Below are 20,595 nucleotides of genomic sequence, written 5' to 3' on the forward strand. Positions count from 1 at the left end.
GGCTTCTGCCTCTCTCTTCGCCCCTTCTCTCCCACCCGCCAGCTGCCGTCACGGACCCTCTGTGGGTTGGAGCACCGGGAGGGAGGAGGGGAAAGAAGCAGAAAGTCTTTTCTGGAAACAGTGGTGCTGTTCTAGGCCGGCTCTGTGCTCTCTGACCTGGCGTGTGTGCACAACTGATCCTTTATTGTGTAGGCACCTGGTGGGTCCTTCAGCTGTTCCCTGGCTGGCCCCTCGACTCCCAGGGCTTGCCGGTACTTTCTCCAGTGCTGCTTCCCCTTAACCTCTAGTCCACACCACGCAGACTCTCCCTGATGGAGACCCATTTCCTTCCGGAAGGCAGGGACGCCCACAGCTCTCCTTTTCCCATGGCTACCCACCTCCTTAGCCCCGATAAGGGGTAAGGAGCAGGAGGGTCCCCACTGGGCTCCCTCTCCTTCCCCCACTGCTGTGGGAGCCAGAATCTATCATCAGGGAATTCTCAGTCACCCTGGGGGACACCCTCCCCCGGTACAGCTCTCTTCCCTGCACTAGGCTAGGTTTTCTTAACACTGGATCCTGGGGCCACGGACCCAGACAGATCTTCCTAGCTTGCAGACACGTTTCGACCAAATTAAGCAGGAAAGGAGGGAGAGGCTTATTTTTATTCATTTGGGTGTTTGGGCTCAGAGAAAAAGATAAAAGGGTACCACCAGCCCATTCATTTTGCCTTCTGACCTCAGATTTAAGCCAGGGGATCTGGCTCTGGGGGAGGCCTGCAGGCTGACCTCTTCATCACGCACGGCACCAGGGCCCGTGTGTTTCGGGGCTGTGAGAGGCTTTATATTTCTTTTATTTATGTTTTTAAGTTTATTTATTTATTTTGAGAGAGCACAGGCAGGGGAAGGCAGAGAGACGAGGAGAGAGAGAGAATCCCAAGCAGGCTCCACGCTGTCGACGCAGAGCCTGACGTGGGACTCGAACTCACAAACCGTGAGATCCCGACTGGAGCTGAAATCAAGAGTCAGACACTTAACCGACTGGGCCACCCAGGCATCCCATAAATTTCTTTTAAAAATCATCAGGAAAAGCATGAACTTTTCGGTCACAAACTTTAGGTCAAGGAAAGCAAAGCATAAAAAGGGATACACCCTATGGCGCACAGAGAAGAAACAGTGTAAAAACAGCCATATTGCTCAAAACCTGCCTTCCTTCACAAATACTAACTCTGTTCTGGGGGTACCAGTTGCGAACAGAGGCATGCGAGGGCTGGGCCGCTTGGCCCATAGTTTTACCTACATGGTTCCAGAGAAAGAACCGTGGATAAAAATTTCAGGGAGGAAGATTTTGAGTTGGTAAAAGTTTAAGACGGTGTCCAACAAATCACATTATCAGGAAATGAAATGAATAGCTGTGTGAGGTCGTGAATCCTCATCACCGGTTGGATTCCGGCTGGGGCTGGGTAGGTGGATTTGGAATGAAGATCCACTCTCCACACGTACCCTGTGCTCTGTCCAAGATCAGTGGAACCAGAAAATCCAGTGTATCACTAAGGACAAATCAGTCTTCTGAATTTGGATGGGTTCGATGACACAATGCATTCTATTCCCCCAAAACTTAGTCAACAAGTAAGCACGCTAAGAACATAAAAATTGGAGCAAATCCCCCAATTTGGCCATCAAATGGGCAGGACTTCAGCCTCAGGAGGCAAACAGGTCAGAAATGAGCTATGTGAATCCGCACCGGTTTCCTTGGGAGAATGATGCTCTTACAACCATTTGAGAAAAAGATGACATTCTCTCTCCGCATATAGTTCTTAGTCTCAGGGAGGAATAAAGAAATAGAGGGAATAGGGGGGCACAGCGGGACAGGTCCTTCTCCATGCCGGGCACAGTGATGGCGGGAGAGGGCGAGCCAAGAGCCCCGTTTACTCGCTGGAGACTTCTGGACACCCTGCTCGCCATTCAATCATTTGTCGCTGCTTGGAGATCACGGATTCCAGAAACCGCAGCACTCGGTGGTTGCCAGAGCCTCTCGTGTTAATTCGTTTCCCAAATTCACTTTGCACTTGCCTCCAAGTCACCGGGACGTCATGGGATTTAAGCTCACATCTGTCCTTTGGAGAAAAATGCCAAGATTTTTCAAACACCTTTTCAGATAAGGTAGAATCCAACCTTCCGTTAAAAAAATTTTTTAATGTTTATTTTTAGAGAGAGAGAGAGAGAGAGAGAGAGAGAGAGAACAAGTGGGGGAGGGGTAGAGAGAGAGGGAGACACAGAATCCGAAGTGGGCTCCAGGCTCTGAGCTGTCAGCACAGAGCCCGACGCGGGGCTCGAACTCATGGACCGCGAGATCGTGACCCGAGCCGAAGTCGGCCGCTCAGCCGACTGAGCCCCCCAGGCGTCCCCCAGGCTTCCATTTTTGCTCCTTTTTGGTGACATCATAAAGTAACAATGACAAAGTATGCCACCCCTTCCCAGTAATTGCACTGTTAGAAAATATATTGCTTTCCGTGAGAAAAAACCAATCCGTATTCATTATGGAACATTTGAAAAATACAGAAAAACGTAAATAAGAAAGACCAAGGACACACGTAAGCCACCACTCAGATACCGTTAACATAATGGTATCTATTCTATTAGTTTCGTGTGGGTGGATGATAATTAGGTTGTTCTGTACAGACACATTCATAACCTTATTTGTTCATTTAGTTAATAATACATCATGCACATTTTCCATACACGTAAATATCAACCTGTATGACAGTTTTGAACTGTAGACTCTCCCGGGCTACGGATGCGCCACATTCAACGTCACCAATCCCTCGCTGTTACACACGTAGAGGGTTTCGGTGCTTTCTGTGTCCTACGGCATGACGATAAATAGCTATATGCCTTCATTTTTTAGCGCACCGCTGTTTTTTTCCCCTTGGAGTTATTTATAGGAGAGAAATTTCTAGATAAAGGGTACTTACAGATTTAAATCTTTTGATATTGTCTGCCACCCTCCTCCACCTTCTCCATCACGCGCTGCAGCTGTAACAATTTACAGATCTTTTTCCCCAATGTACGGGACACCTGCTCATCCACATCTTTGCCAACACAGGCCATAGTTATTACTGTAGACCTTGCTAATTTTCCACGTTGGGTGGTGAAAGTGCCATGCCATCATCTCAACGGCATTATTTCGACTGCTAAACAACTTGCCATTTTGTCTTGGTCGCTGTCGTTCGTGACCGTTGCTCATTTGTCACTGTCACTCTTTGGCCATCTGTGTCCAGGAGTGTGTGTTGTTCCTTTCCGTGTTGGTTGTTCAGTGCTCTCACTGGGTTTCTACATGCATCGCGGTTTGAGCAGAAGACATTGGCAACCACTTTGCTAGGAAAAATCCAATGGAAAAAAATCCAGTTAGGAATTATTTTCTATAAACCGGCATTTGCTATACAGGATTTGCTGAAATCCGTGACTTGCCTATTGGCTCTGCTTTTGATTCCCGATTAATTCTTTTTAAATCCAGGAAGATCTTACACTTTAAAGGCAATTTAAAAATAAAACTAGATTTTTTTTTTCCGCAAGTGGACGCCTTCCTGAACCTAGGTGCTTTTTTCCCCCCATGAGTTCATACGGAGGATTGCTGTCCGTTGTGCCATTACCTGAAACGCAGGCGCCTTGTTGATCTTTGATTTTGTTTGCTTGCCTTCTGAGAGGCCCAGGTACTGTAAGAAATTGAACTGACAATCTTGCTGGAACATGCCCCAGGCCAGTTTTACAGCAGGCCCTGCCTTAGATGAAAGGAAAAGGACTGAGTGGAAGAATTTTCCTTGAGGTCCACACCCAGACTGCGTATTATTTCACAAGGGTAGGAATGATGTCCGGGCTTTATTGTCCTCTCTTCCAAAGTCCCTACTCCCCTTTTAGGTTGAGAGAGTAGCGATCCGTCCGTAATTATCCAACCGAGTGGTTGACATAGCCTTTTTATGTCATCAAAATGAGAGAGGAGCACACATAAAACGTGAGGACAGAATTCATTGGTGAAATGATTTTTCTAAGTCACAAAAACACCCAGACAGGCTTTTGATTGATTTCTGTTTAGAATAAAGATTGCATTCCTATTTCACTCAGACAGCTCCAATTCTTCATTGTTACCAAGAAATTCATTAGCATTCCATCGCTTTGCGGCTGTTACTAGCAAGTAACGTTACTCACATCAGCCTGTGCAGGACGAATCTAAATCTTCCGGGTCCAGGGTATCACCAAATGACGAGCAGGTGTTGATTTAGGAGGTAAGGGGCAGAAGAAACAGTGTGATTTTTTTTTTGTTTTTTTTGGTCTCATTATTCAAGGTTTCAAAAACGAAGACAACGAGACTCTGGCCTGGGAGGGTGTCATGAAAGAAAATTACCTCGTCAAGATCAACACCAAAGCCAATGACACCTCAGAGGAGTATGTCAGTCGTTCGCTTCTGCTTTGCATGCCCCCCCCCGCTTGCGCACATTAAGTTTGCAGAACATAAGTAGCTTCGCAGAGTAAGCTCTGCGAAGAGAATTTACGGCAGAAAGAAAAAGCACCAAAAAGGTATTACCTGGGCAATTGAAGATGAGAAACACTCGAGTGTGTATCAGCCTTTCCAGAAGGGCAGGACCACCCACTTGCCACCCCGATTGCCCTCCGAGGCCCCGGGGAGGGAAGAGGTACTTGGAGGCTGCAGGGCGGGGCCTGGGAACCAGGTGACAAGAGTGCCGGCCGCTCTGCCATGGTTGCAGAGGTGGATTCTGGGAAGACCCACCCACCCATCGCGGGCAATTGGCATCATCTCACAGGTGACGCACACCTGTCTCTGTGATGAAGAACTAGAACGGGAGACCGTTTGGTGGGTCCGTTACGGGCTGTCCTTGAGAAGTCCTGGAGCTCAGTTATGAGTTGCATGGAGTCATTGTAAACATGCCATAGAATGAGATACGTCACAGCTAAATCCGTAGACGGTCCCCAAGTAAAGGGCATGCAGGGCCTCTAGGAGCGGTGCCCTTCTCATTATGCGGGTTAACGTGGCTAACGGTCCGATGATGTCACTCTTCCTGAGAGCTCCAAACATGGCTCAAAATTCACTCTAACGAAGAAAGAGTAAATAGAAGCACAACCAATCCCTTTGCCGAGTTCAACCCAGCTGTTACGTGGGATGGATGGCATGCTCTTTCTCTGAGTGACAAGGCAGATGCCCTAAGGTCTTCTCGGCTCCTGGTCTCCGAGATCTTGATTCTGGAACGGGGGTGGGGTGGGGGGGGACCTTACAGGTCAGATTCCACCACTCCGCCAGTGGCGATAGCATGTGTATGCTGTACCTCTGACGGGGGTGAGTGTGGGATCCCGCTTCGTGTGGGTGTCGGCAAGAGGACGTAACTGACACGGAGTTAGCTGAAAATGAAAACAATTGGTGTTTTGTTCTTTAAAAGACTGTAAAACGGAGTCTAATAGCCTTTTCTCTCCCCCCCACCCTTCTCTTGTTCTCTCTCTCTCTCTCTCTCTCTCTCTCTCTCTCTCTTTTAACGTCTTTGAAGAATGAGGCATCGGTTTAGACAGCTGGATACAAAGGTATAGTTCTGATGATAGTTTGGGAAACATTATTTTTTTTAAAATCTGTGTTGTCTTTGATCTTTCAGCGGGAGGCCAGTGGTTGTGGTCTGAAAACAAAAGAAGTCAATTATTAAAAAAAAGAGAAAAAGATAGAAGTGACCCTGTTCCGTGTTCGTTCAGCGTGCAAGGTCTGGGGGCTGGAACGGAGTGACTTCTCAGATAGCCCCCTGTGTGCTCAAGTCCTATTTCCCGACCTTTGAACTGTCTCCTGTGTCTGTCTGACCCAGGGTCCCCTCTGCACTTTCTCTCAGCTGCGAAAGCAGGTGTAAGATGCCGGCAGTTACAGAAACACCAGCGAGGCTCAGAAGAGTGATTTGGGAGGCTGTGAGCCTCTGTGCTCGTCCTCGATGCTGCTCTAATTTGTTAGCTATTTAATTGGAAGGGCATCGCGAATGCAAGAAGACACACGTGAGCATTAGGCGTGGGGAGAGTGTGCCCACATCCGCCCTGAGCTGGGTGGCCGGAGATTGTGACTTAGGATTAGCAGACATTACCACTGATTCATAAGTACCGGATCCCTGGTAGGCTCTGTGGGGGAAATGACACCTGGTGTTTTATCACGGTATTTTGAGAACGGCATCCTGGATGACGGCAGTCACATTCTGCCCCAGGGCCATGCCGTGTGGTGGCTAGACGGTACCCCATCGAGTAAGGCAGACTCTCCAGCACCCTGCCTGGACCGCTAGGGTCTCAATGAATGTTTATTGAGTGAAGAAATGACCAAAAGCTACCCCCTCATAGAGCTCTTACATGAGAAGTTATCCAATTCAAATTTTGGGGGTTACTTATGTGTTATTTACCACCAGAATTCTTTTTTTTTTTTAAAGTTTATTAAATTTGAGAGAAAGAGAGAGACAGAGAGCACCTGAGCAGGGGAGGGGTAGAGAGAGAGGGAGAGAGAGAATCCCAAGCAGGCTCCATGCTGTCAGCGCAGAACCCAGCACGGGGCTCAATCTCACGAACCGTGAGATCATGACCTGAGCCGAAATCAAGAGTCAGGTGCTTAACTGACTGGGCCACCGGGGCGCCCCTGATGCGAGGCAGGTCACCTGCCTGACAGGTCCTGACTGGACGGTGTGTCTGTGTCTGGTCCCCCAGAGTAGCTCTTGTCTTCCTCCGGAATCTTCGTCTTCCCTTTCTCTGGAACTGCCAGCTGTGAACATTGGAGTCGACTGCTCCGGATGATGGCCTGTTTTGTGCGGACAATCAAATGCTTCCGTCACAATTTGCTTTAGCTACCTACTGCTGCGTAACAAACACCCCCCCACCCTTCAGTGGCTCCCAGCAGCCATTTTGTTTGGCTCGTGTTTTTTTGTGGGTCAAGAGTCTGGGGGCTCATCAGCCGGGCGGTTCCGCTTCCTGTGGGCGCGGCTGGATTTATCGGGCTGGATTCAGTGGGTGGCGAGGCCAGGATTTGGCACCCCTATGCTCCTCCATGTGGCTTCTCTCCCACGTGTGACATCTGATCCCTGTGGCTTGGGCTTGTCGCCGCACGGTGGTCTTGGGGCTGTCCCCCTTGGTCCACAGTTGCTGGCTTCCAAGAGCGAGGAAGCAAAGACTGGCAGTGCTCCGGAAGGTTAGGCCTCCACCTGGCATGATGTCATTTCCACCAGAGTCTATTGATCAAAGCGGTCAAGGCTGGCCCGGATTCCGTGACCCACCTCTTGAGGTGAGAGCGGCACTTGCGTGCGGGCCAAAAGGAACTGGTGGTGGCCGCCATCTTTGGGGACACGCTATCACACGATGGTGTATTTTGTTACAGCTGCTCTCCTTCTGAAGTTGTGTTGTTTGTTGCTAATTGAGGGGCTGGGAAGATTCCTGTTTTCTTGGACTTGAGGGCTGTGCATGGGTGATCGTGCGAAGACGTGTATCAGGATTATAATCAATGGGGAGGGAAGAGAAAAGTGCTGGACATTTTTTTAAAGTTTATTTTGAGAGAGAGAGACATCGTCAGCAGGGGAGGGGCAGAGAGAGAAGGGGAGCGAGAGAATCCCCAGCAGCTTCCACACTGTTAGCGTGGAGCCAGACGCTGGGCTCGGACTCACGCACCACGAGATCGTGACCTGAGCCGAAACCGGGAGTCGGATGCTTAACCAACTGAGCCACCCAGGTGCCCTGCTGGATATTTTTTAAAGACTACAGACAATTTAGGGAATTTTAAGAGAATACATGAAAGGAGCACTAGGGGATAGTATTCTAAGATTGAGGATTTATATTAGACATACAATGTGTAATAAATAGCATACGTATCCGTAAATGATATATTCGCTTTCCTACCTCATGTATTTTTATGTTTAAATATGTCGTCTGCTGCTTCTGTGCCTAGGTCACATAGCACATAATATTGAAGGAGCCCCTGCTACGTGCCAGGCTCGGGGCTAAGTGCCATCAAAGCAGATGTGGCCCCCAAATGTCACGACTGGATCCTTTGTGGGGTGGGCTGGTCGTAGGAGCCGAGGTGTGCGGGATGCGACGGCGACAATGATTTGCATGCAGTATCCGGCACGCGTCCCACAGGCCGCCCGTGTCTGCGTCAGCAGGGGGCCGGGTCAGCAGCTGTGAAGGTCCCAAGTTCAGAGAAGCACGGAGGGTTCCGGGCAGCTAACGAGGCACGGCTCTGAGTGGGAGGAAGCGGGGGTGGCCGGGCCGCCCTGTGTGGGAACCTGCCTCTTTCGAGCTGGATTTTCTTCCTGGGCAGCGGAAGCCTCAGTGTGAGAAGGACGTGCCTGGCGGATGCTTTCAAAGACCAATCCGAGCCCTCGGGGTGGCCACAGAGAGCAGCTTGGACGGTCTGGTTTGGGAATAGAGGCGGCTGGGCCTTGTCTGGGTGTTGTGTGTGTGGAGAAGGCAGGCTGTTCTTGGTTGTCGTGTTGTTTCCCTCGTGGCTTCCCCTGGGGTGGCTTTGGAGGGAGAGAGGGGCAGGGGCAGAGCCTCGGGTCTCCTGGTCACCACCAGGCCTGGGTCAGAGGTCATCGGGAGAGCCAGGGGACCGGACAGGCTGACCTGTCTCCCGCGGCCCAGGCTGCTTGGGGACCGAGGCCTCCTGACGACCGAGGGCCTGGCGGTGACACTGTCGGTGGGGACGGTGGGCCTGAGCCGCGGGGTTGTGCGAGGTGGGGGCTGGGGAAGTCTCTTGGAACTGAATGCATAGCTGAAGGCCGTCCGCCCCCTCGGGCAGGCCTCAGAGAAGAGCTTGCGGGTTCCGTCCACTTCACGCCCCTGGCCGGGGAGCTCAGCCCCTTTGCCGGCTCCTACCAGAAGCCCACCGACACCATGAGTTTTGTAGGTTTGGGGAGAATTTGGGTGGGTCCCAGGGAGCCCTCAAACTACACAGGATTCCACTACCTCTCTCCACCCTTCTCTTCCTGCTCCCCTCTCCCCTCCCCTTTCTCTTCCCTCTTGGATCCTGTGCCTTCCTCTTCTGAGCAACCAAAAAATCTTCTCCTTTCCAACCACGGAGAACTTTAGGGATCATCACTTATTCCTCGAGCAAGCTCTGGGAATCTGGCCTCCGCTTTGAACAGCTTATTAAAGCCCTTCTACTATCCCCCAGTACGCAAGCTTTTATCGAGTGCGCTGATGTGGCATGTAATTTAGAACAAGCTTCATTCGGGGAGCCCGGGTGGCTCAGTCGGGTCAGGTCATGATCTCACAGTTCAGGAGTTGGAGCCCCGCGTCGGGCTCTGCGCTGACGGCTCGGCCCCTGGAGCCTGTTTCAGATTCTGTGTCTCCCTTTCTCTCTGCCCCTCCCCTGCTCGTGCTCTGTCTCTGTCTCTCTCTCAAAAATAAATATTTTAAAAAATATTTTAAAAAAAAGAACAAGCTTCCTTTGTCTTGTGCGGTAAGTTTGCGAAAGATGCATGTATTGAAAGTAATTTTATTTTGCCTTTTACTTAAATTGTTTTACAATCTATACTTTTTTGGTGGGAGTGGACACTTTTTTTTTGCAAAAACTTGATTCGTTAGTATTATATCACATTATTTTTATTAGTATTATGCTTCTGTCAGAGTGAAACTTTGTTAGTATCTTATAATTTTATTAGTGTTCATCGCACATGACATTATTATCTCTACACATTATTTCCCTGTGTTGTTAAAACCTATCATTTCAACGTGGGAACCATTTCTGATTTACCTTTGAGAAAAGCTCCCACTAATTGGTGCTAATGAGTATTGGCTAGTGACACGATTTTGGAAAGTAAGCAGTGGACAGGGTCCATATCACACGCTACTCACTCTGTGCTAAGATGTGTCATACTTTCTATTTGGTATATGCATCTGTTTCATGGAAAAGTCACAATTTAAAATTGAAAGTTGGAAAATTCATCTTAAGACCGTTCTACTTTTTTTTCCCTCCCCTTTCAAGATTAATGATCTCAAGGGTCTTCTGAAAGAGATTGCTAATAAAATCAAATAGAACTTCATGGACTCTAATGGAGAAAAATCTAATTACAGCAAGGTAAGTCATTTTAATGGGTTATATTTTTGTTCTGAAAATTTACATATTTTAAGGCTAATTTAAAATCGTGATTTTTTTTATGCTAAGTGAAATAAGTCAGAAAAGACAGATATCATATGTTTTTGCTCATATGTGGGTTTTGAGAAACTTAACAGAAGACCATGGGGAAAGGGAAGGGGGAAAATAGTTTCAGACAGAGAAGGAGGCAAACCATGAGATTCTTTTTTTTTTTTTTTTTTTACATTAATTTATTTTTGAGAGACAGAGACAGAGCGTGAGCAGGGGAGGGGGAGAGAGACAGAGAGTGACACAGAATCCGAGGCAGGCTCCAGGCTCCGAGCTGTCATCACAGAGCCCGACGTGGGGCTCGATCCCACGAACCGTGAGATCATGAGCTGAGCCGGAGTCGGACGGTTGACCGACCGAGCCATCCAGGCGCCCCCAAACCATGAGATTCTTAAATACACAGAGCAAACTGAGGGTGGATGGGGGGGAGGGTGGGGCAGAGGGGGAAACGGGGGATGGGCATTGAGGAGAGCACTTGTTGGGATGAGCCCTGGGTGTTGTATGGAAGTGATGAATCATGAGAGTCTACTCCGGGCGCCAAGAACACACTTTACACGCTGTATGTTAGCCAATTTGATAATAAATTATTCTTAAGAAATAAATAAATAAAATAAAATCATGATATTTTTTTTCGGTTCTTTTATTTTCCTGTGTCATCAGATTTGAAAATGATGCACTGTTACCAAAATTCAAACAACGTAGGGATATAGGAAGGAAGAAGCGAAGCCTGGATTCACATTACTTTTCCATCAGTGATGCTCTGCCACAGAGGTTAGCGCTGGCAGCGATAGGGTGCAAATGTCCTTTTGAATCTCCAAAAGTTACTTACAAACCGTGTAGCTCTTTTGGCATTCATCAAATCAAGGCCCCCCCGTTCAAGACTTGGCATTTTTCCTTGCTACTTAATTCTCTTTTATGGATATTTTTATGGATCAGTGCCTAAAATGTGTACCTTATTCTCATGATACACTATACACTATACATGTGTATTGCTGTGGGATAGACAAATGTGTGCTGGTCATGTTTTTCCTACCAACAAATGTTTTAGTGAGCCATCCAAGGCTTTTCAGCCATAGCTCAGTTGCACGGTAAACATGTAATTCAGGGAACTGGCAGTTGAACCCAAGGCTTTGCTCCGTGATCTTACCGTTTGCTTTAATATTGTGTTTCCATGACCTGTCCACCTTCTGAACCTAAGTGTTAAAATGTTAACGTGTAGATATAGGAAAAAACAGCAGTGGGGATTCCATTTGACTAGAATTTGTTGAGAAAGTGTATTGCGAGGAATGGAAACGCAGTTAAGGTTTCCTGACTCCCTCTCCCTCTTCCTCCTTCCATCCTCCCTTCCTTCCTTCCTTTCCCTTCCCTCCCTTCCCTTACTGTTTACTGAGTGCCCATGAACTTCTCAGAGAGGTCCTGTGTCAGGATCTGTGCTGAGGCTCGGACACTGATTACAGGCTGTGCATTAAACACTTCCACTGTAAAATTTCCCATTGCGGATTGTGTTACAGGGGAAATTGTGTTGCGTTAGGCTCCTTTCAATAATTCTGGTCACTCCATACTTTCCCTTGGGTTCTGACAATTATGGATCGTATATGGAGGACTTTGTTAGAGCAAGACGGCATGTCGCGTACAATCGGAAAGGCATAGAGCCTTAGCAGCATGAAGCCTGCTTCTCTCTCTGCCTCTCTCTCTGTCCTCCCCTGCTCATTCTCTCTCTCTCTCTCTCTCTCTCTCAAAATAAATAAACATTAAAAGAAGGAAGAAAGAAGAAGAGGAATATATGAGAAAACAGAAATCCTATAAATTCATCACCACTGATATCTTTAGAAACAATGAATTTGGCGTGCCCAATTTTTTTGTATATTTTTTTCTTTTCTTTTTTTTTTCTTTTTTTTTCTTTTTTTTTTTTTAATTTTTTTTTTCAACGTTTATTTATTTTTGGGACAGAGAGAGACAGAGCATGAACGGGGGAGGGGCAGAGAGAGAGGGAGACACAGAATCGGAAACAGGCTCCAGGCTCTGAGCCATCAGCCCAGAGCCCGACGCGGGGCTCGAACTCACAGACCGCGAGATCGTGACCTGGCTGAAGTCGGACGCTTAACCGACTGCGCCACCCAGGCGCCCCTATTTTTTTCTTCTCAATATAAGACCCGTTTTCTTTTCTTTCGTTTCTTTTTTCTTTTCTTTTCTGTTGTCTATCTGGCATATCCTTTTGAAGTTCACTGAAAATGTAATTTTATAGGCAACCATCTACATGCTGCTAAAGCATTATTCTTTTTTTTTAAATTTTTTTTAATGTTTATTTATTTTTGATAGAGACAGAGACAGAATGTGAGTGGGTTAGGGGCAGAGAGAGAGGGAGACACAGAAGCAGAAGCAGGAGCAGGCTCCAGGCTCTGAGCTGTCAGCACAGAGCCCGACGCGGGGCTTGAACTCACGAACTGTGAGATGATGACCTGAGCCGAAGTCAGACGCTCAATCGACTGAGCCACCTAGGTACCCCTAAAGCATTATTCTTGTAGTGTCTCTCTATACTTCTCTCTCTGGGGGGGGGTGGCGGTAATCTTTTTGGGGGGAAGGGCAAGGAAAGAGAATGCAGCTGCAGGTGGGAGTGAACTGGGTTTGGTAGGGACAGGTCTTCACCAACTGGACCGTCTAGGCTCTCCATCCCCAAGTTGATCCAGTAACTTGGAACAGAATCAACAGATGGCTGTACAGCTATTTTCCTTTGTCACACACTAAGGTTGAAAGGAATTGAGAACTGGGGACAGCGCAAAGCCATTCGTTTTCTCAGACCTTTACACTTAGAGTGGACCTGAGGACCCGAGGGTTGTGGGGGAAAGGCAGTCACTGGAAGTGGTTTGATCCCTACACAATAATCCATTGATCCTTGCCCTTGCTACATCGAAATTCTAGGTCAGTGAAAGAATGTGACGTTCCCTTGGGGATCACGACAAAACTTTATTTCAATAAGTTGTTGCAGTTTTTAACTTTATTTTCCACTCACCCTTTTATTTTTAAAAATTATTTATTATTAGCGAGAACATGAGAGAATTTTTTTTTAAATGTTTACTTTTGAGAGACAGAGTGTGAGCAGGGGAGGGGAAGAGAGAGAAGGAGACACAGAATCCGAAGCAGGCTCCATGCTGTCAGCACAGAGCCCGACGCGGGGGCTCGAACTTACTAATGCAAGACCGTGACCTGAGCTGAAGTCGGACGCTTAACCAACCGAGCCACTCGGGGCCCCAGAGTGAGAGAATCTTAAGCAGGCTTCACGCCCAGTGTGGAGCTCGACGCGGGGCTCAATCCCGTGACTCTGGGATCCCGACCTGAGCCCAAATCAAGAGTCAGACGCTCAACCGACTTGAGCCACCTAGATGCTCCTTCAATTCATCCTTTTATTAGTGGAAAACCACTCAGCGAATAAAGCACTCAGAACCATTCTGGGTCTTAACCTGGGCTGAGCTGAACCTCTGTCACTCACCTGTGGTCATTGTGTCCTCATGGCAAACTGGTCAGAACTCACACGTTTAAGAGAAAAAAAAGAAAGTGGTCTGGTAGCCAATTCAGTACCAAAAGAAAATCCATGTTTGGAAGTGTATTTGGACCCATGACCAGTACGTTACCAGTGAATTTAGAAGCACATCGTCTCCTGAGAACAGAAGTCAGAAATCCATTCCTAAAACGGTGCTCCTTCTCTGTTTCACAGGTGATCTCAGAAATCTACGTGGGAAAAAGTCAAGTGCTGATGAACAGTTTTGTTACTGAGGACTCAGTAAGAACTGTTCAGGCCCGGGGTACCGAGTAGATGGCTTTAATCACCCCAGTGTGCTCAAATCTGAGAAACGGACGTGTGGTTGGGCTCACACAGGAAGACGGGCACTAAGGAAGAGCTTCCCCTCAAGGCTGCCCAGTTACTTCCTGAGTCTCGGTCCCGCGGACTTGCTGTGTGATCGGAGTATGATCCTGAACCCCCCCATCTTCCTTCGCTTTCCCTACTTCTGACCCCTGCGTGTTGCAGAATATCTCTCCCGGGAAGAAGAACCCAGTCGTGCGTTCCCTCCTGGACGGTTGGTTTGTTTAACTCAACTGATCCCCGGCTATTTTCCTTTTGGGAATATGTGACTAATTAGTCGGCGTGTCGTTAAAAAGTCTCCCCCGTCAGGGCAGATTCTAAAACCTGCCAGGACAAGAGGGGCCCCCTCTGCTCAGGAAAGACTGTTCTCACTTCTCATTATGCTTTTTCTCTCTCAGCGGAGGTGATGTAGCAACGTCTTGCCCTCTTACCCTCACCAGGAGCCCCCCATTCTTAACGGTGTGAATAATCACCCAAAAATGGGACCTTAAGAGGTACCCCTGATTCTGTTTTCAGTGGAGGCTCTTTCTCCTCTTTCTTCTTTTCCCGGTAAAGATAATTCATGGATGTTGTAGAAAATTCAGACTACACAGACAAGTAGAGAGACTATAAATACTCCTGTTAGTGGTTCAAGATAATCGCTGCTAACATTTTAGGAGGCGTTTCCAAATCTGTTTTCCTCTATGCATGTTTTATCTATCTTTTAAAATTGCACATGATGTCATCATACTACATACACGATTCTGTATAAGCTGTTTCACCGAGTATTTTATCAAGGATGTTTTGTTACGTTCCTGGTCTTCTAAAACATTATGTGAATAATGGCATAATATACAACCTCCGGTGATTTCCGTAACGCCGGTCGTTGAAGGCTGTTTCCAACTGGTCAGTGGGACAGGCATCTTGGCGTGTGAATCTTTTCCTGCACTTGGGAAATTTTCCCGTGGCTGGATCCCCAGGAGTGCGTATTTATGATCAAACCATTTACGGGGCTTTTTTCATAATTGTATAGCAAATAGGAGTTATTAACTTTCGTCTAAGTTGCAAGATCCATGAACTTAGAACTCTTTAACATAAGACATTATATTTAACCCTTAGTTTAGGCAGAAACCCACATACTTCTATGAATATCGCAGGTAGTGGAGTTATCAGTATAGAATTGGGGAGATGATCTTATCAGACACTTCTCATTCCGGCTTTCTCTGCAAGGGGTGGTGTCTTTGCCCAAAAGATGTGCTCAAAGGACATAAGGCACTTTAAATGTCCAGAATTAGTTTTCCCCGCTTTGAATACACTATAAACTCAATGGCTGCAGAAGGAAATCGTAGAAGGAAGCTATTAAAAGATCATCTAATTAGAAAAACTACAAAAGCACGAACCCCCCCAAAAGTGTTTTATCATTTTGTCTGGGCGTTAGTTGAAATGATTACTCACAACATTCAGAATGCTGGCAAGGAACGAATATATGGGAATGACTGTATTATTTTTTATTTTTATTTATTATATACTTTTATTTTTTACTTAAACTTTATTGATGGCTTAAAGGGGAATCCCCTTCAAAAGGGTTGATGGGTTCATGGTTTTGGATGCTAAAAGTAGATGGAAAATTTAAGTGGCGAAAACTGCCAATGAGTGGAATTTTCAAACATTTCTCTGTTAGTGGGAGAACGTTACTTTTGTTTCACTATGGCAACTGGAATATCTGCCTTTTCTGAAGCCACCAAGAAGAGATTTATGTCCTCTCTGTGCTGGCGGGAAAAAATAAAGTGTGTGGCACGTTGGATAAATACCACTGTGCGGGGAGAAACAGTCTTGGCCTCTTACCCTCATTCGAGTAGTGAATTTGAATAAAATCAGGAAATCGCACTGCAAACCTCTCATAAGACCAAATTTAGCATAACTATCAGTGGACCCGCTAAAATGCATTTGCCCACAGATTCCTATGTCCGTTGCCCATGTTTTTATTAGTTTGAGAGAGACGTCTACATGCCCATCAGTATCAGCAGCACAAGAACGTCTCCGATTGGCGCTCGTGACAGAGAACCTGGACAGATACTCAAAATCCACCGGTGTTAGAGAAGGACTGGCTGAGTGTTTTCAGCTCGGCTTGTCTGTTAGCTGGTTTTGCACCGCCACTCTACGTGAGTTTTGCGTATTCAAAGTCGTTACGTTAGGTGTAGCTCTAACACGTTAAGGTGTAGGAAATAGCACAGGTACGGAACGTGCGTCTAATCTGAGCTGCTGTCCTGTGCCCCACTGCTGGTAACGTGCAACTTGGCTTAAATGAGTGTGTAAATGAATTAAATAACAAGGAAGAACTGTCATGTGTTGCTTTGGTCATTTTATCGACGGTGAGAATAAAATGAAATTACTTAGTTGTGTTTTTTTTTTTTTTTTTTTTGAGAAAGCAGTAAGGATTTTTATTGTCGACACAAAGAAGAGACACGAGTGTAACAGAAGACACAAATAAGTGAATGATCCTGATCATTTTAGACTCCAGGGCCTCTCTGTGGAAAGGTCAGCTCAGCTCCTTAGGTAGACACAACACTATGCAGAACAAAGCAAAACAAAACAAAACACCAGGGGAATTTGAGACAGTGCGTAAGACAATGACCAAACATGCACATGGCGAGAAGAGAAATAAAACGGTGGCTTCTCTAATTCTTTCCTTATTGAGTTATAGACAGTAAAACCTTGGTTTGCAAGCATAGTTCATGCTGGAAACATGCTCGTCATCCAAAGCGCTTGTATATCAAAGCGAATTTCAAGAACCATTGGCTCAGTCATGATCATGTGACGTTCGGTGTCACATACTACTCGCATCGAAGACAATTCACTTGTTTATCAGGTTAAGATTTATTAGAAATGTTTGCTCGTCTTGTGGAACACTCACAGAACAAGCTGCTCGCCATCCAAGGTTTTACTGTATTTATAAAAACACACGGCCCTTTGCATGTGGGGGGATGATTTTGTATAGAAAATTTTAAAATCCTTCCACCTCCTGGGAAAAAAAGTTTTATGCCTGGCCTGAACAACAAAGTCAAAATAGGGTGACACTAGCTTCACACGAAATTCGACAATGATCTTTACTTTTAAAAAGTTTCATGTCGGGGCGCCTGGGTGGCGCAGTCGGTTAAGCGTCCGACTTCAGCCAGGTCACGATCTCGTGGTCCGTGAGTTCGAGCCCCGCGTCGGGCTCTGGGCTGATGGCTCGGAGCCTGGAGCCTGTTTCCGATTCTGTGTCTCCCTCTCTCTCTGCCCCTCCCCCGTTCGTGCTCTGTCTCTCTCTGTCCCAAAAATAAATAAACGTTGAAAAAAAAAAAAGTTTCATGTCCATTTATACCAAACCAGTAGACCGAATTTTCTCCCCTAGGAAGTTTTCAGCCAAACTGGAGTTAAATTAGTCTCGCTTTAAGAGGGCAAAAAAAAGGATATTCAAGACAAATGTCTGTTCTGTGACACCTAAATGGAAACATCCCTCCGATAGCAGTGGCCGAAGAGGTGCTCCAGTCGGAAGGGGCTGTGGGGTGAAGTGACCCATTAGGCCTCCCGAAATGCAAGGACACTCCAGATTCAGCACAGGAAGAGGGGTCCCTGCCAAGTCTGGCTGTTGACTGTACCCAGGTCTCAAACGGATCTCAGGTCCCCCAACCGGCAGGGCTGGAGCACGCAGAAGATCCTGGTCAAGTCAGCCGAAGTCTAAACTGGTCCGTGAACTCCTCTACTCCAGGACTTGTCCGTGCCCCTGTTGATAGAGGTAAGGAAACGGAGAAGCCCCAGTTCTGGAACAACACAAACATCGCTTACCTAGTGGGGGAAGTTCTTGCCTACGGTAAATAAGACAAAAATGGGTAATGAGGTCCCCATATATCACTGCTAGGATTATGTAGGTTAACTGTAAATGAAACAGTACAAGATGGCTTCTTCCACCGAAGGACAAGCTTTGTACTGATGCTTCTCGAAAACCAATTATGTCTCCAGCCCTAGCCTTGGTTTAAGAAGTTTAAAAAAAAAAAAAGAACAACCTTTCCATGTCGGAGCCAAGGCAAAAGGGGAGCTTGGCACGAGACACCCTCTATCCAGAGCCTCTGGAGTACAAAGAGCTCTAGATGCCAGTGAGTGTGACGCATTCAAGTCACAGGGTTTGAGATTATGGGTCCGTGGTGGTGGTTTCTTCCCTTCGGTCACTGGGATGTCCATCTTGGGGGCTTGATGGTGTCTGGATCTCTGGCCACGTGGGTGGTCTGGACATAGGTCAGTTGCATTGGAGAAGGCTTCAAATCCCTTAGTTTATTTTTTTATTATTAAAAAATTTTTTTAATGTTTATTTTTGAGAGAGAGAGAGAGACAGACAGAGCATGAGCAGGGGAGGGGCAGAGAGAGAGGGAGAGACAGAATCCCAGAGACATCCAGGCTCTGAGAGAGCACAGAGCCCGACGTGGGGCTCAAACCCACGAACTGTGAGATCATGACCTGAGCCGAAGTCAGCAGCTCAACCGACTGAGCCACCCAGGCGCCCCTCAAATCCCTTAGTTTAGTCAGATTTGTTTCTACGGGGATTTCGTTCCCAGGGTTACCTGAGCCGACTTCTCTAAGAAGTCCCCCATATATCACCACCCCTCAGACATGCCTAGTTAGTTCTGAGGTTAGGGACATCCCCTGTGGGCTCACAACAGGTTCTGAAGGTTTATCTTGGGGGCCAAAGGGATGTCCATTGTCCACAACCCCACGTGATCATGGAGCCTCAGCCCCGCCTGGGACGTGCTTTCCTGGATGAAGGCAGGATCCTCTTGCTCCAAAGCCAGCACATTTTTCCAGGGAGAATTGAGGGAGTGTGTGTCCCCCTACCCCTCTCAGCTTCTTCTGGGTCAAGTAGGGACTGAGCTGTTGGTTGCCATGGAGACAGCCTCTGCCCGCAGCCTCTGTCTCAAAAATAAAAGGCTCCAAAGTCCGGCCCTCGGCTGAGCTGGAGCTGATTCAGACACAAACGCTCCAGCGGCCTCCTTCCCTTCCCACCTGGGCCTTTATTCTCCTGAAGATGGAAATCTCTAGGGGAAAATCAACCTTCGGCGGCCTGCCCCATTCATCGATCAGACCAGAGCGCCCCAAAGCCCTCCCAGCTCGACCCTGTTCAGACTTGTGTTCAGAATTCAGAAGAGCCGTTCAGAAACGTGCGCTCTGCTCTGATCAGCACGTTTTATCGCATCAGTTTGCAAAAATCAGTCTCTTCCCGCTACGGGAGTCTTGTTTGACCAGGAGAAGCCGCCTTCACTCCCTTACACGTACAATGCGTTTCCATTAACTGTCCGCTGTGAGCCCTTCCTGGGTAATAAGATCGGTTCAGGGTAGACGTAGCGATGGGAGGCCCCTGCCCTCCACCGTCTTACCATCGCCCAGAGGAGACGGGATGGATTTACGAAATGGAACTAACACCACGACGCAGTCTGCCGAGTGCGGGGACGGGTGCAGGAGCGGTGGGACGCACACTAAGCAGGGAGCGATCCCGTGAAGGATCCGAGCAGCACCTGCTCCGCAATCGATGGAGGAAATCTGCCGCCCCCCAGTTCTGCTCACGAGACCACTCTGGTGTTTGCACAGACGCGTGGCGGAGCTCCTTGGGGTGCAGAGCGAAGTCTGAGTGGCTACAGATGGGCACTGCTTGCTGTGCACAGGCGGGAGCCAGGTGTGTGGGGTTGGCGGGAGACGTCAGGGAGCATTCGGTGGGGGGCGTTTGGGGGGAGCCGGACGCTGTGTTTGGGACCCTCCTCCCTGCGACGGTGCACATCTTCAGAAAAGGAACATATAAACCGCGAAGCGATCGTGGCAGATCACAGGTAATCTAGATCGTGAGCCCCCGTGGCCTCCCGCAAGGCCGGATTACAGCAGCATCCTTCCAAGGCATGTTTCCGCCAAAGTCTCACCTCCCCTCTCGACTCTGAGACTGTCTTCCTGACATCACCCCGGAGCCTATTGGGCCCTGCTCCTGAGTCTTCAATGGCTCTCCGTTAATTCTTGCCCAGCTCCCAAAATGGAGCTTTGCACCATCAGCAGCCTGGCCCTTACCCACCTCCATGGACACTTGGTCCGACCTCTCCGTCTAGTCCCCAAACTCCAGAAACAGCCGTCTCACACAGACCCTAGGCCGCTGCCCGTGTGGCCCTCCAGGCCTGGGCCGAATGCTGTGTCCTCCTCCCAGCCCGTTTCTTACCTCCTACTGCCCAGTGCTCCACGGCGCAGGGAAACCACATGACTTACCTGGCCCTCCCTTCCCCGTGGCCTGCCTCCGTTCTTTGGTTTCATGCCTCAGTGGATTCTTGAACAGGTGGCAGTGTGGTGCCCCCAGGTCGGAACTGCGGGACAAGGGCGCTGGCCGTGAATCCCAGCTTCACTACTGGCTGGCTGGCTGTGTGCCTTTGCAGAGGTTACACAAACTGTGCTCTGATCCGCTCATCTGCAAAAGGACCTCAAACCCACCCTCGTCCTTAACTCGGAGGGTTAAGAGGATTAAACAAGATAGCTTAGGGGAATCTCAGGTCCAGCTGGCCTGGGTAACTGCTCCGTGGATTCAGCATCTCTATGGTCACCACTTTCCACTGTTCCTTTGT

At 48.0% G+C, this 20,595-nt stretch overlaps 1 protein-coding gene across 1 annotated transcript in view; it reads left to right on the forward strand.

Moving 5' to 3' along the window:
• TRPM8 (transient receptor potential cation channel subfamily M member 8) overlaps positions 1-16,365 on the forward strand; it is a 95,985-nt gene extending 79,620 nt beyond the window's left edge. Inside the window, exons 23-26 of the mRNA XM_006935704.5 lie at positions 4,319-4,418; positions 5,531-5,564; positions 9,973-10,065; positions 13,844-16,365. Coding sequence (XP_006935766.1) covers positions 4,319-4,418; positions 5,531-5,564; positions 9,973-10,023 — 185 coding nt within the window. The 3' untranslated portion in view covers positions 10,024-10,065; positions 13,844-16,365. The remainder of the gene's footprint in view (positions 1-4,318; positions 4,419-5,530; positions 5,565-9,972; positions 10,066-13,843) is intronic.
• Positions 16,366-20,595: the final 4,230 nt, after the last annotated feature.

The sequence above is a fragment of the Felis catus genome, chromosome C1, assembly GCF_018350175.1.
Source record: "Felis catus isolate Fca126 chromosome C1, F.catus_Fca126_mat1.0, whole genome shotgun sequence".
Taxonomy (NCBI): domain Eukaryota; kingdom Metazoa; phylum Chordata; class Mammalia; order Carnivora; family Felidae; genus Felis; species Felis catus.